This window comes from Lycorma delicatula, chromosome 1 (genome assembly GCF_047948215.1).
Source record: "Lycorma delicatula isolate Av1 chromosome 1, ASM4794821v1, whole genome shotgun sequence".
In the NCBI taxonomy this organism is placed as follows: domain Eukaryota; kingdom Metazoa; phylum Arthropoda; class Insecta; order Hemiptera; family Fulgoridae; genus Lycorma; species Lycorma delicatula.
The window spans coordinates 28,783,461-28,799,894 of NC_134455.1; the positions used below are offsets into that span (position 1 = coordinate 28,783,461).

Sequence of the window (16,434 nt, forward strand, 5' to 3'; positions counted from 1 at the left end):
TGGAAAAATCATTTCCAAAGGATTGTGGCCACCAAGTTCCCTGATCAAACTGGTCCAGACTTCTTTCTGTGGGGTTACTTAAAAGAAATTGTTTATAGGAGCAATCCGCACATCCTGCAAGAATTGAGGATAATAATTACCAATGTCATCCAGGAAAAAGACAGGGTACAGTTAACAAGAGTAGCCAGGAATATGGTAAAAGATGTTGACAAGAGCATAAAAATGGATGGACATCATTTTCTACACCTTCTATACATTATTATGTAAGTGTTTACCAATAAACTATTATTCATATACTAAACTAAATGATGGAACCTCTTTTAGGTTGAACCCTTATGGTCCTATGTAGATTCTGTAAATACTACATGGTTGTTTCTAAAATTGTGTTTTCTGGCTTGGCATTCAAGTTTTCTAGTGTTTTAATGGAATTTGTAATTTCCATTATACATTCCATAATCTATTACCTTTTATCTGTTTAGCCTCCGGTAACTACCGTTTAGATAATACTTCAGAGGACGAATGAGGATGATATGTATGAGTGTGAATGAAGTGTAGTCTTGTACAGTCTCAGGTCAACCATTCCTGGGATGTGTGCATAATTGAAGCCCAACCACCAAAGAACACTGGTATCCACGACCCAGTATTCAAATTTGTATAAAAGTAACTGCCTTTACTAGGATTTGAACCTTCGAAATCAGCTGATTTACGATGTCAAGTTAACCACTATACCATAATCTAGAACCATAGAGATTAGTGTCTAGAACCTTTTTATATTACAAGCGTGAAGTAAGGCTTTCTTAAAAACAAATAAGTGAAACATCTACCATAAATAAAAGTAACTTTTCTTTTAGCGTAGTTGGAGCAATGCACAGTGATGCAAACAATGCCCTACAATAATCACAAAAGATTCAAATGAGGAAACATTTTAATGGCTGTCAAAATTCCAATGTAACAATACAAATTTGCAGAAAAATAATGGTAACACACCAAAAAATTAAATAAAAGGACTGGAATACTGTTTAATAAAAGATAAATATTATAATTTGTCTGTAATTATAAATTTCTTAAAAATAGTTTTAAATTATGGATATTATTTCTAAATATTTTTTAAAATTTAATATTTATAATTGTAAATTTATCACTGGGATTTTGAAACAATTTTGGTAACGGTATAATACTATAGTTTGAGGGTGATTGACGGTGTGTTGGTATTGTGAAGTTGAGGTTAAGTGTTGATCAACGTGGTTAAAAGGTAAAATTATTTTTTTGTTTATGTAATTATTAAGGTTTGTTTATTTTCTTCTGATTCACTTTTCTAGCGTTGAAAAATTGTACCGTTTATAACTCATCTCTGAACGAAAGTTCATTTGTTGTCTTGATTTTTTGCCTTTATAAGGTTTCAGTACGGCAGTTACACCAGGTCTGACAGTTCAAGAGATTCTTTCCGTTGTTGAAATTCGTGTAATTTAGATTTAATACTAGCTTCATTGTTACTATAAGCAACCAAAGACATAAACCATAAAAAAACTTACCATTGGGCCTAAGGCAATAGATCATTTAAATATGCACACAAAATATTTCTATAAATATTTTGTAGTAATAGTAATAGTGAAATTATCATTTTAAATTAATGGAATCTGTTTCATCAGATAAATAAAGCTATTTTGTAAATTAATGCTGAGTTATATATAATTAACATTTAATTGAGGCATTTCTGGTCGATCTGTTAATCATGTTTATCTTTAAAAGGTTTGGTAACTGCTTAAGTATGCAATCAAACAATATGTTCAATCCATATTTATATTATGCGATTTAATTTTGTTCCTTTCAATGTACTGTTATCAATAATAGTATTACTAAACAAAAAAATGACAAGTGTTGCTATATCAACAGCTGGTAGTATTACAAGCATTCTGTTTTGCTAGTGATTTTTATTTTGCCTTTTATTTCTTTTATTATAGCTTGTGATTTGTTTATATGTTGATGTATAAACACTTAATAAATTATTAATTATAAAACGTTACTCAATTCAAACAGGGTACAAAAAAGTAAGATGATTTTTAACATCTAGGGTGCAGCCATGTTTTTTGTTATTGCAGCAATTAATCTATACTATGTTTTAATATCTTTTCAGTTTCCTGAGTAACCTATTCTTCTTTATCTCTATTGAAAACCTTTACAGTGATCACTAATTTTAATCTTCTTTCAGCTAGTAATTTTCTTTTAATCCAGTTATTACTTATTCAATTTTTGTTTCTTATATTCCTGATCTTTTCAGTATTTGTGACATCGTTGTAGAATTTAAACAATTAGTTGTCTTTTTAAGATTATTTGCAATAATAACATTTTATTTACAAGTTTTAATCTTTGTTTATGTGGAAGGTTGAATATAAGATTATTTTTTTTTTACAGGTAGAAACAGAAAATGAGTAGGTTCTTTGCAACTGGCTCAGACTCTGAGTCTGAAAGTTCATCAGAAGAAGAGCAGGTTCAGCGACCTGCAGCTGCAGCATTTGCGGTAAATTTAACTTTGATTCAATGTTTTACTCATCTCATATTTTTAGTTAGGTGTTAATTGAATAATATTATTTTAAATCTATTGAAGACATTTTATATTTTTGAAATAATATTTCTGAGTTCTAAAGAGATTTTTTTTACATGCAGACTGTGCGTATTTGGAAGTTTTATTCATTTATTTTTTACTTTAACTGCAAACATTTAATTTCTTAAGTTAAATGGCCATCTGTAAACTCTTTAGCATTATGTGAATTCTAACCTCAGCAAGTACATAAATTTTGACATAACTGTCCTGTGTGTAATCAGGTGACATTACAAATATAAGTGTGTGTTTTTTATGAAATTAATCGTGACTGGTCTACATTCATCTGTTGTATATTTTGTCATAAATAAGCCTTGTTTGATTTAGTGTGTTTTAATTGTTGGTAAGTAGGTAAAAAAGGTTTTTACCGCATCTGTCTTTGAAGAAAATATAACATATATATGTTTTTTCAGTATTTGATTATTTTTTCATGAAAATTGATCTATCGGATATTGATGAATGAATGTGAACACTTTTTCAGACAGGACAAACAGTTTTTGAAAATTGTTTTATAATTCCCTTTTGGTATCTTTATAAATTAATTTAAATATAAAATAATTTAAGATTGTTAAACTGCATTTCCTGCTACATGCGTTGTTATATCTGATTGTAATATCACTTATGATTAGGTTATAGTTATAGTTAGGATTCATCTTTACTTTTGTTGTATCACTCTATAAGTAATGTAGGCGATGGGGTCTGATATTTAATAATCATTTTACTAATTTCATCAAGTTTAATCAATATAATTTAGATTTTCCTTCTGCAGGAGAGAAGAGAGATCTTTTTTACATTATTTTGGTATAGAAAGCTCTACACATCTTGTGTAGGATTTATGAACTACTGTGACTTATTAACATTTCTCAAATTACATCCCTGTAACCCTTATTTGGAGTTGTCTTCAGTTTCTAATGATTTTATTTTTAATAAGTTGTACATTTTCTGAGTTTGCTTCATTTTTAATTGGAAAATATTAATTTTTAAACAGTAGTAAAACCAAAAAAGTCCTTTTTTGAAAAACTGTCAAATATGACCAATTAATAACACACTTTACATTTGTATTCCATGAAATATTACAGTTTCTTTACTATCATTTTATGTAAAAGATTATGGATAATAAGAAAGAAAGACTACTTTCTTGTAATTTAAAAAATTTAGAAATACATATAGCCTATGTGTTTGTTATAATTCAAATTTTTGTTATCAGAGTTAAAGTAAAACACCAAAGAAAAATCTTAGATGCGGACACAATGCAGATTAATAATAAAAAAAATAAGTGAGTAGTAGAATTCATTGAAATAAGTGGCAATGAAGTCTTGACATTTCTGTAGCCTGATGCAGCGATGTGGTTGATGAATTGAAAAAAATATGGAATTCATCCTAAAATGATTAATAATTTCTTATGTTGTACAGAGACTGTGTTTAAAGTATTTTTTTTTTTTTTTTATAAAGAAAGGGTGACTTTAATTTGCTTACATCTGTCTGCCAGTCTTTCTTATAGCTGTGATGCAGGTAAATTCAGAAGTACAACTGAGACTAGTTAATTATTATTTGAGAATAATTATGTTTTTCATGCAGTTAGTTCATAAATGTGATCAACTGAGTGAAGGTTTCACTTGTAGCACTGTATTTCAGTAAGCTTAAATGCTTGATATGGTAGAATATATTTGGCTTGGTGAATAGAGCAATGCCAAACCATAAATTTGGGGAACCCGAGGAAAGTTTTGAAAATAGTTATGCCCTTGAATAAATATTAAATTATATTGCTATAAATAGTATTTCTACTGTTGTGAAGCTAGTTAATAAATTTCAAATTTTTGTACTAGCTTTTACTGACCAACTATATGATCATTACTTATACAAAATTTATCAGAATTACACTTGTAAAATGTATTAGGCCATGATTTGGAATTTAGGTATTAAAATTGAACTACTTTTTAATTGAACTAATTAATACTACTTTTCAAAGATATATTGTATAGTTTTTTTGTTTAAATGTTACTGAATTTGATTTTATAAAATTACAGTTTAGTGATGAAGAAGAAGATACAAAACGTGTTGTTCGCTCTGCCAAGGAGAAACGTTATGAAGATCTTACTAACACAATAAAGCAAATACGGAATTTCAAGAAAATCAAAGATATGAGCAGCATGCTTTCTAGTAAGTTAAACTCACCCATACATAGAAATTTATATGGTTAAGTAGTTTTAAAGCTACTTTTGATCCTTTGACTAAAAATATATATGTGTGTAATGTTGATCTTGACCATATTTAGGGCTGTTGATTAACAGTCCAAGCTAAAGAGTATCATGACAGTTTGATCTTAATGACCAATGTAGGTCTAAATGTCCAAATGAGCATTTGGATACAATTAACATAAACATTTGGGTTCAGTTGGTTGCTTAAATGATGAAATGATTGTAACATTTTTCTGAAGTATATTTTTAAAAGCATTTTCTTTTCCTGAAGTTAAGAAATTTGTTTTTTGTTTAATTTTTCTGCTTTGCTCATCCTTTGTTAGATCAACCTGAATTTTTGTCAATCAGCCTGTACTTTCATAATGAGAAGGAGAATCTGCTTTTAGAAATGTGTTAAAGTTTTCATTTATTTTTTCATATATATTTTGATTTTACCCATTTACATTTAAAAGTGGTACAGTGTTGCAAGATACTTTTTTACATAGCTAATTGTTAAAGAAATCTTTTACTTTTACATCTGAAATTAATCTGGCAGTAATAGCTATTACCTGGCCTCATAAACTGTAATTTTTTTTTTTTGTTGTCTTTTTATGTCTTCAGTCATTTGACTGGTTTGATGCAGCTCTCCAAGATTCCCTATCTAGTGCTAGTTGCTTCATTTCAGTATACCCCCAACATCCTACATCCCTAACAGTTTGTTTTACATAAACAAAAAAATATGTTTTACATAATATATGTTACACATATGTTTTACATAAACAAAAACTGTGAAAAAATAAATTTTAAAATCTAAAATAAAATTTGCTTATCATTACTTTTAAATATGTAATTTATAACAGTAAATGCATAAACAACACATCTTTATTTGTAAAGTTGAAGAATTGGAGATGTATTGTCTTGGTAAAAAGCATAACTAATGAAATGGTGATATTTAGTAATTAATGATTTATCAGGTCTATTTGAAATTCTGTGACAAATCAGTGCTTTATACTTTGAAACGCCTGATTGTAGCAAAATGCATTCAAAATCAGAAATTTGAAAACAGACGTTTTTGGATTTGTTTAAAAGACTTTTCCAAAGTTTAATAATGTTTAAAGCCATTTAATAAATGGCTTAATGTTTTAGAAATATTTATATCCTGCAATAATTTGATTGTAATCAAACATCACACTGACATTGATTAAAATATACAATTTAAAATGATTCTTTGTAAGAGGTAATAAAAAAACTGTCTTTATTAAATATGTCACATTGTGTCATAAAAAAAGTAAATAAAAAGTTTTTACTGCATCTGTCTTTGAAGAAAATATAACATTTATTTATTTTTTCATGAAAATTGATCTATCAGATATTGTTGAATGAATGTGAACACTTTTTCAGACTGGACAAACAGTTTTGAAATTTTTTTATAATTCCCTTTTGTATCGTTATAAATTAATTAATTAAAGATTTTTAAATTAAAGTTTCTTGAGTGGTAGTTCTTTAAAAATAATGTGTACCTGTTCTTAAAATATTTAAAGGTACGTAATCTTGTTTTCCAATTTATTTCAATAATTATTCAGCATCTCTATTTATTTTATGACTGTATGAACTGTGGTTCATATTATTAATTTATTCATGATTGAATAAACTATGTACAAGATTCAATATAAAAATGGAAGTACTTTATAAAACCAAACATAATCTTTATGAACTTTAATATTTAGATTAAAACTTTATGTAGCAGGCTGTATTATCTCCATGATATGCTGACTGTTTGGGGGAAGTTGAGCACAAGAAATAAACATGCAACTGCTATTGATGAAACAAGAGATAAAATCAATCTGTCATGTTAAATAATTTAATAATTGCTTTTTTTTAAATTTAATTGTAAGATGTGTATTCCTATACAGGATATTCTTAGTACATTTTTAGTACATTATGTCTTGTTTTAGTTTTTTAAAATATCTCTTGACTTGTTTCCTATTAATTGTATTGCTGTTTATTACAGAAGACATAATCTATTAAATGGTTAAATTTACTAATTACAGTGCTGTTTAGAATTTTTACTCTTTTGGCTGTACCCCTGTAGTATGTGAGTGGCAAGTAAAGTAATTCAAGTATGATAGTTAAAAATTTCATAATAAACTGGTAATTTTTTAGGCTTTGAAGACTTAACCAGAGCATATACAAAGGCTCTACCAGTAATCAATAAGGAAGAAAATGGTGTTACACCAAGATTTTACCTCCGTTGTCTTGTTGAGTTGGACGATTTTATTGCTGAAGTTTGGGAAGATAGGGAAGGAAGGTTGGTATATCTCAAGAATTTGGTTGTTCTATTAAATTTTTGTATTAAGATTTAAAAAAAAACAAAACTATGTTGTTACAGTATTTAATATGGGAAGTTTAAGAAAATACATTATTCCTTTAAATGATTAATGAAATCATTTTTCAATTAACCTGTATTATGAATTAAAAAGTTTTTCCTTGATGGTTTTTTAAGAGATTCTGTGGAATATTTTATGAAAAATTAAAGTATCAGTCCATGTTGTTTCATCTGTAATGTTTTGTTTTTATGACCACAATGTATTGGAGATCTTTTAATTCTCAGGTGTTCTGAATATCAGTTAATATTTTGCAAACTGATTGCGACGGCATGTGGCACTTAATAACCTTATGGTAGCCCTGAGAAGGGCTGTTGTTGTCGAATGGCTTTGATGGCTCATTATTCATAACCTTGTGCTGGCCCTGAAAAAGGCTATTTTTGCATTAGCTCTCAGAAGAGCTGTTGGGTTCTGAAGCTAGTCTTTGTCTGAAGTAAGTCAAGGAGTTGAGGCTTATCCATTGAAGTCAGACCGGGTTTCCCCTCAGCAGCTGTTGGGTCCCCCCTACAGCGTGGCAGTGGTGGCCCCCAGAGCCCTGCAGTGTCGGGTCGGCGTTGGTCATCCTTCGTCAGTGCGGTTCTCCCCAAGCGATCTGAGCCAGCTCCTGCTGCTGAGTTTGCCAGCCAGGGCGATTGAAGCCCGATGAGCTGGAGCAGGAAGGTAGCATCCGCATCCAGTGACTCTCTCGGTGGGCCGGCCAGGCCTGCTGCTCCAGCGGGGATGTTGGCATCTGCCAGGAGGTCCCACGTTGAGATGGCCAGGAAACTTCTGTCTTCTACCATCTTCTTCTTGATCTTCTCCAGGTGGTGTTCGATGATCAATTGAAATTCACTCTCGTGCATGCTCTTTATTGGAGTCTGAGAGTGGTGGGGGCCGCAACACTGCTATGGTGGGAGAACTTTGCAGCAGGAGTGATGCTTGTATCAGCACGTACGTATACTGTGTGCCAACTGAGATGAGTTGGCACACAGCTAGTGTGTTCGTCCGCTGATATTAAACTAGACATATATGTGGTACCAATATGTAGAATTACTTTGTCCACTGGTATCGCTTCAATTACTCATATCAAGGATGAATGTTATTTTTATTTGCGTTATTTTTCAACCTGTTTTTTAAGTACACAATTTTTAGAAAAGCTGGTGAATTAAAACTTTCTTATCACTGATCTGCTGCTTAGCCAGTAACAGAGTCTTTATCTAATTTTTTATAAGTTGATCAATTTATTTGGTTTTAGAAAAATAACTAATAATCACTTTCTAAACAATTTGATGTTTGTCATGTCATATGTTCTGGAGGTTATATGTATATATTTTTAAACTGTTGGTATCTTACAATCTACTTAATGAAATATGTTTCCAGCACCGATATATTTATTTCCCAGAACAATATCTTAGTTTTAGAACTGTTCAGTTGTTTGAACATTTTCTTGATAAATATTCTAAATTCATACAACTGTATTTTTGAATACTATTGTAGATCAGTGTAATATTCAAAATCTTTTCGATATGATAACTGGTGATGATGTTATTATTTTTAATACTTTGTATTGGTGAGATAATCGTCAATACAATCAGAGTAATAATAAAAGTATGTATTTTAACTTATATCCATATTTTACAGATGTGTTTTGTCAAATATAAAATATAAATCTCGGAAGATGGAGCCAAAAATTTGTACTTTAATTTTTACCTTTTATCAGGAATTAAAAATCTATAACTGTCAAAGTTATAGATTAAATTATATTCATTTCTTAGTGTTTAAACAAGTTAATTAAATAAATAACAATTTAACCTGGTGTATGTTATTTTATATCGGTCTTGTTTTAACACCAACAACTGCTCAAACTCAGTTTTCTGAGTTTGTTGGCTTAAATAAAGTTAAATTAATAAGTTTATGTTTATAGTTATATAATGACTGCCAGCATAACAGTCCTTCATGTTACCTAATTATAATTTTCTTAGTTAAATGTTTTTAATAACATACCACTTTTGATCCTAATTTATTTAATTATCGATGTGAAATTTGTAAATATTGATCTAATGTTTAAAATGTAATACTTGAATATATTAAATTGTTTTGCTGCTGTTTTATTTTAGGAAAAATATGTCCAAAAACAATTCAAAATCTTTGACTTCATTACGTCAGAAGTTGCGAAAATATAACAAAGAATTTGAGAAAGATATTGCCAGATTCCGGGAAAGTCCCGATGTTGGAGATGAAGATGAGGATAATCTTAAAAGTTTGTATTATAAATCTCGTACATGATGTATCCACAGGAAAATTTTATCACTATTATACTTTCACATTTATTTTTACACTTAATATGTTCATTAAATATAATAACAAATATTAACTTTCAAGGATATAATAAATAATTATTATCCTAATTTTCACTAAAAATAGACATTGAATGAGCAAATAATTAGTCATTGACTTGTGTTTTGACTTTCTTATTAAGGTTCTTGATAGTAATTAATATAATTATTTTAAAAAAAAAATGGAACATATCAAAATACTATAAAAAGTAAGAAATAATTTTGCCCAAATGCTTAATTAACTATATAGGCATTTTTTTGAATTTGAGCCTGTTTCTATAAAATTAATTTCTAGATGAAATATAAATTTGTTCAATTAACAAATATATATAATTCTATATGTATATTACATAAAAACCAATACCAATATTACATAGTAGAATTCATATTTTTATGCTTTGATTTCTTTTCTGTTTGCGATTATTATGTATTTTTATATATGCCATCCATAGGTCCATTTAATTACTGCATAAATATGACCATGTATTTTGGTGATAAAATTTAATATAAATTTGTTTTATAATACTAATATATGATTGAAAGTATGACCTCTTATGCAACGTCTGTTTGGGTGCATAGGTTGGAAAGAAATCGAGGACTTATTCAAATTTTAAGGAGTGCCCAGTGCAGAGCCTTAATTGTGTGCACTGGTGTTTTTGAAACAACCTCCTGTGAGGCTACCACTGTATTGGGAAAGGCTCTCCCAATTGATTTAGTGTGAAAGTTCGGGCGGTCATGTGGAAATTGCGAAGAGGCAGGGAGGCCGAGGTATTTGGGATGCAGTTTCGGGCCAGGCCTGTACCAAAGTGAAACTGTGATCTCAATGCAAACCAAATACTAATATATGTATACTACATAAAAACCAATACCAATATTACATCAGTGGAAGTCATATTTATGTGCTTTGATTTCTTTTCAGTTTGTGATTATTACATATTTTTATTTATGCCATCTATAGGTCCACCTATAGCTGTTTTCTTGGAATTTCTCCCAAACCACCATACATTTTTTATTGTATTTTAGGTAATTAATTGATTTTAAATGACATCTAAAAAGACTGTTAAACATAAAGTTAACTCAGAATTTAGTTGGTTGAGAAGAGGATGTGTTTGATGCTTTTGTGATGTGTGTAAAAGATAGTTTGAACTGGGCAGTATGGGCTGAAAGGCAGTGACTTTGCATATTAAAGGAAAACAGCATAATGAAATAATTAAGATAAGAAATTCTCAGCCTTCACTGAAAACCTTTTTATCTCCCAGTGGCACTTCAACTTTGCAAACTAAAACTTTGATCTGTGGTTGTGATACATCTCTGTTTTCTTTGCCTGGATTTTCTGGTCGGAGTAATTTCAGCAGCAAATGATACATTTGAATCCTCAACTTCATTTCTGCAAAATGACAATACAATTACTTGTTTTTGTTATAAAGATGATGTACTTTTGATCTAAGACGTAGATTATGTGGGTTCTCAGTGTTGTATAAAATAAGTTATCTTTAAGTTCATGTAAAGATATTAGTGCAACTTTTAAAATTCTGTTTCGTGATAGTTGCACAGTGTCAGTTTTTGTTTTTTTCTGTACTTTACAGTGTAATTTATTGAAAAATTTATCTCAAAAAATAGCCTAATTTGAAATGTGTGTTCTAAAAAAGTCATTAAAAAATAAATTTAAAAAAGGGTGAGTTGGGCAGCTACCCAGGAAGATACCAGACTAATTTGAAGATGAAATGTATAAGAATATTCCTAACTATTAGTTGGTGAATGGAATCATAGTATGACTTATGTGATATCAAAAACAAATTGATTTTATATTATTAATGCTATTGATGAATCATGAGAACTGCAACACGTGGAAACCCCCTCCTTGGAATATTATTCTAGTAGACATCAATAACTGTGGTCACTTGTATATAATTACAATTGGCAGAGGGTTTAAGAGTTATGTTAAGGCATAATATATTGATTTCTGATGGTTTAGTTAATGGCGCTATGGGAATTGTAAAGAAATTCTAATGGCCTGTTCTCTGAAGGGACCAACTGGAAAGGGGTGAGTTACCAAAAATTGTGTAAATAAAATTCAGTGATGAAACAATATGCACAAAATGGAAGGTGAAGGTTTTTTTTTACATATTACACCAGTAAGTACGTTTCAAAACTACTAAAGGATGTGGAGATATAGAAAGACATATGCTGCCTTTAATTTTAAGTTGGGCTGTAACAGTGCATATGCAAGATACAACATTATATAGAGCTGCAGTAAATTTGGCAAAAAAGTATTTGCAAAAGGACAAGTCTATGTTGTTCTGAGTTTATATGTTACTCCTTGCTGACATGCTGGTTTCTTCCTATCTATTCTGGCTTTTATGAACTATTGGCTTCCATTCTCAGAAAATGACTAAACCTTTTCAACAGCCTTCAATTAATTAACACCTTTCCCTTCTAAATCACATGATTTTTTTCAATCAATAGATTTATATTTTAAAATAAACTAATCTTATCAAAAGTCAAAATGTCTTAAAACTATATCCTTCTATTAATATGCATTTGGCAATGTATAATAGTATCATTGTCCATGCTGCTGCATTCACTGGATACTGTTCTGTAAACATTATATATTAGAAGAAGAAAAAGAAGGCAGTCTTTGGCCTTACTCATAAGTACCCTCAGTTATTTTTTTAGCATTCTTTATGTGTGTTCCTTGATATAAAAGAGGATCTCCTGAACGGTCCTAGATTCAGTGACCTATCATATTGAGCCCCATAAAAAAACTGGCTAGTCTGCTGATTAAGTAGAAAGTGCCAGCATCTTATTGCAGAAAGAGCGTGACTGATGATTTGACTCATTTTCCATGATACCTAAAAGATGAAGTATAAGGAAGGGGAGATTGGGCTGCCAAATCAGGACATTAATAATATGTAAGAATATTATCAATGCACTTGATCTATCAATAATATGGTCCAAAATATGAAAAATTTTATTAAGCTTAGTTATTATTATCATTAAATGTTTGCTGAGAAAATAAACATTATGTTCTGATATTTAACATGCATTAAGTGCAATTGTTTTGTATTTTGAAACTTAATTTAAAAATTACATGTTTTCCTGTTAAATGGAGTAATTCTCCATCTTTTTGATTTTTGCACCTTTCCATGTTAGAGAATCTTTGGTTCAGAAATTAACCGCTCGGCTTAATTATAAAAATTGTTTATTAAAAAATTTAATATAAAGTGATTTTCATAATGTATGTTGAGTAAAAAACACCAAGAACTTCATAGAAGTCCAGATTAGATCAATAAAGAAATTTTTATTAGTTGATTTGATATGAAATAATCATCCAACTAAAGTGTTAGCTAGGCTTGAAAAATTTCAATTAACTTCTAAAATACTTTTGCTAAATCCTAATTTGAGTTTTTATATTTATTTCTTCTCCTTTTTAATTTCAGGGATTTGTTGAGTGAGTGTAGCTGTTTATTTTCTAACTTTCAGATTTTTTCCAGTGAGAAAATTTACTGCTAATATTTTGCATTAAGAACTACAAATTTTATTATTATCTCAATTGTTGATCTAGACTTTAATTATTACAAAAAAATTATCTTAATTCTCTTTTCATTTGTGATCATATTTCTTCCCTTTTTGCCAACAGTGGTAAAATACATTTATAAGTGAATGTAGGAAATTTGAGATTGTTAATAGTACAATGATAATACTGAAATGTTTCAGAAGCTGAAGAAGATTCTGACAATGAAGCTCCTAGTGTAATGCAGTTTAAAAAATCTGGCTCAGAATCTAGTGCACCTGATAGTAAAGTCATTAAGGTGAGTTTGTATTTAGTTTGCTTATCATTTTAAAATATACTCTTCCTTGTTAGAATGCATGTAAAATTGAAAATTGAGTTCAATAATATTTAACTCAGGTGGCTAAGTAGTTCTGGGTTCGAATCCTGGTCAGGCACAGCATTTTTTACACGCTACAAATCATTCACCTCATTCTCTGAAGCAATAATGGCCGTCCCGTTATGTAGTTGACGTCATCATTGGAGGCCGTTTGACAACAGATTCCGACTTCAGTCTTTAAGATCAGTTTCATTTTCAGCCCAGGACAACTTGTAGGTAAGAAATTAATCTTGGGCAGCAGGTGAAGTTGTCAGGCAATATTAGACAGGCTCTTTGTAATAGGAGGGAGATCGAAGGACTGTAAACTTGATTTGGTGTACAAATAAATTTTCTTTGAATTTTGATCAACTGTGCATTATTTTTGGGACATCCCTTCTATTGTCATCTTTTAATGATTAATAAGGTTTTGTTTTATGCTATCGTTGAATATAGTATTTCTTTTTATTCATTTTTTGTTTCAGGGATCAAGTATGGGTGGGGATGATGATGATGAAGGAAGTGATTCATCTATTGATTGGGATATGGATTCTGACAGTAGTAGTTCAGATAGTGAAGATGATGGACAATGTACAACTCTAAGAGATCGTTTTCTTAAAAAGTATGTTAAGTTTCATTTTAGGACAGAAAATCTTAATTTGAAAAAAAACATATTACTCAGTATGTGCTTAGGGTAGTTCATTAATATATTTTTATAATAAACTTCTGCTTAAGAGAGAGCTAATAACTAGTTCTGTAAATTCTTAAGAAGGAAAATAATCATTATTTTGAAAGTGAATCATTTAATATTTACTAATTTGAAAGTATTGTCTCCTTCGTTAAACTGTTAAAAAAGTGTGTGTGCGTGCGTATTCTAATGATATATAATGAATGATCTGATGATTTTTTTCTTAAATCATATTTTAATTAATTCTAATTTATCTTTTAATGTAAAATAACTAATTACATTGTACTAGTTATTACAGTTCCATATTATTCGCTAAATTTTTGGTACATCATATATTTTTTTTTAATGTTTCTTAGCTGACTTTTTTAAAATAAATCTCATAGAATTTGCTAGGAACTGATTGTATAAAATAACTTGCATATTTTTAAAAATAGAAAGAGGTATACTTAAAGGTAGATTTTAAGCATTACACGAACTGGCCAGCAAGGATTTAATTTTTTGTCTTTATCATTTCATCCATTGTTAGTTAAAGTACATAGAAAAGCATGTCCAGGCTCATAATAGAATATAAATTTGAAGTATGTGAAGAATTGTTTTCATAATGATTAGCATATGGGTTTACGGGTTTGTATTAATTTAAAACATATTAAAAAAAAAAAAAATAGAGTTTTAATTACGATGGTTATTCAATAGTTAAACAGACAAATAGCTGTACTGCAAAAATGTTTTTTTTTAAATAAATACAATTTTTTTGTCTACTTTTCCATGTAATTCCCACCAACTTCTCTGCACTTGTCCCATCTCTTTATGATTCTTCTTATCCCCTCAGTGAAGAATTCTTTACTTTGATCTCAAAGTCAGTTGTGCATTTTTTTCTTTACCTCATCGTTGTCATTGAACTTGATGCCATGCAAAGCTTCTCTCATTGGACCCAAACAGATAAAAATCCAAAGGGGCAAGGTCAGGGCTGTAAGGAGGCTGAGGTAGGAGCTCCCAACCCACTTTGCCAGTAGTTTCCAACGTCAGTTGTGTCGTATGAGGATCAAGCATTGTCTTGAAGAAGCATGCCTTTCCTCTGCCATCCCAGACATTTCCTCTTCAACACAGCTGACTTTGTTCTCAATCATGGCTGAGTAGTATAGGCTGTTGGTAGAGCGTTGCTCCTCAAAATAATCACAGAAAATCGAAAACCATAGGCACTCCAAAAGATGATTAACATGACCTTACCAGCCGATGGTTGCATTTTGAATTTCTTATGGACAGGGGATTCAGAATATTTCCACTTCATGCTTTGACGCTTGGACTCCGGCTCAAAATGATTTATACAAATTTCATCATAGGTTAAAATCCTGTCCAAAAATACATCACCTTTGTTATTGGAGCTTGGTGCAAATGTGAAATCTCTCAGCTTTGTGATGAATGGTAAGCTCTCTGGGAACCCACCTTGCACAAGTCTTATGGCAGTTCAGTTTGTTTTGAATGATTGTATGATTTGTGCCAACACTTACTTCACATTTTTCAGCAATTGTTCAACTGTAATTCATCAGTTTTCTTGGCTAGGTATATCTATACTAGAATCTAACGCCAAGCTTGACACTGTTACTGGATGTCTGGAGTGGTGCTTGTTGGTCATGTTTTTGCGGCCACGTTTAAACTTTTCCACCCACATGTAAAAAATTGCACGGTTCATGTGACTACTGCCGTATTGTTTGTTCATCCGAGAAAATATTTCTGATGGTTGTACACTTTGCAAAAGTAAAAATCTGATCACAGAATGCTGTTCTTTAAGTGGACACAACCCAATAAAGACTAAACTAAGACTTAACTAAAGACATAACTAAGACTTTAGAAGTTATGTTTATGTAAATAATCGAACAACTGATTAACACTCTTTGCAAGGTTGCCAACTAACACTTGCAAAAGTTTCAATTGCCTGCATTAAGCATTTTCTACAGTAAAAATGTTTGTTTAATAATTGATTGATCATCGTATATTTGGTATAAACTGATGTAAAAAAAATCATTGCTTAATAAATTTATAATTTTATAATAAAAACGTTTTCCTTAGTATCAAAAAGATTTTTGGACTTACGATGGGACTTGCCTTATTACATGAAAAATAGGGTAAAAGAATCATTTTTAAAAAAAAATTATCGGCACCACATAGTTATTGTCTGATTGTGACTTTTCATCACAACTTTTAATCAAAAAGGTGTAATTGAAAGTCACAATCAAGGCTGCGCAGCTGTCTTTTATGGATTTCTTCAAAAGGTTAGAGTTAAAAAAAAATGTACAGACAAAAAAGAAAGAAATTCTTTTTTTTTATTTTATTGAGTAAAAAAAATTAAATGAGAATATGAATTTTAAAAGAATTAAAGATTTCACATTTTGTGTTAACTGCTAACT

At 30.0% G+C, this 16,434-nt stretch overlaps 1 protein-coding gene across 1 annotated transcript in view; it reads left to right on the forward strand.

Moving 5' to 3' along the window:
• The first annotated feature begins 1,143 nt into the window (after positions 1-1,143).
• The window catches only part of eIF3c (eukaryotic translation initiation factor 3 subunit c), a 57,928-nt gene continuing 42,637 nt past the window's right edge, over positions 1,144-16,434 (forward strand). Inside the window, exons 1-7 of the mRNA XM_075382119.1 lie at positions 1,144-1,252; positions 2,413-2,518; positions 4,627-4,759; positions 6,940-7,084; positions 9,257-9,399; positions 13,193-13,287; positions 13,827-13,963. Of these exons, the coding sequence (XP_075238234.1) occupies positions 2,426-2,518; positions 4,627-4,759; positions 6,940-7,084; positions 9,257-9,399; positions 13,193-13,287; positions 13,827-13,963 (746 nt within the window). The 5' untranslated portion in view covers positions 1,144-1,252; positions 2,413-2,425. The remainder of the gene's footprint in view (positions 1,253-2,412; positions 2,519-4,626; positions 4,760-6,939; positions 7,085-9,256; positions 9,400-13,192; positions 13,288-13,826; positions 13,964-16,434) is intronic.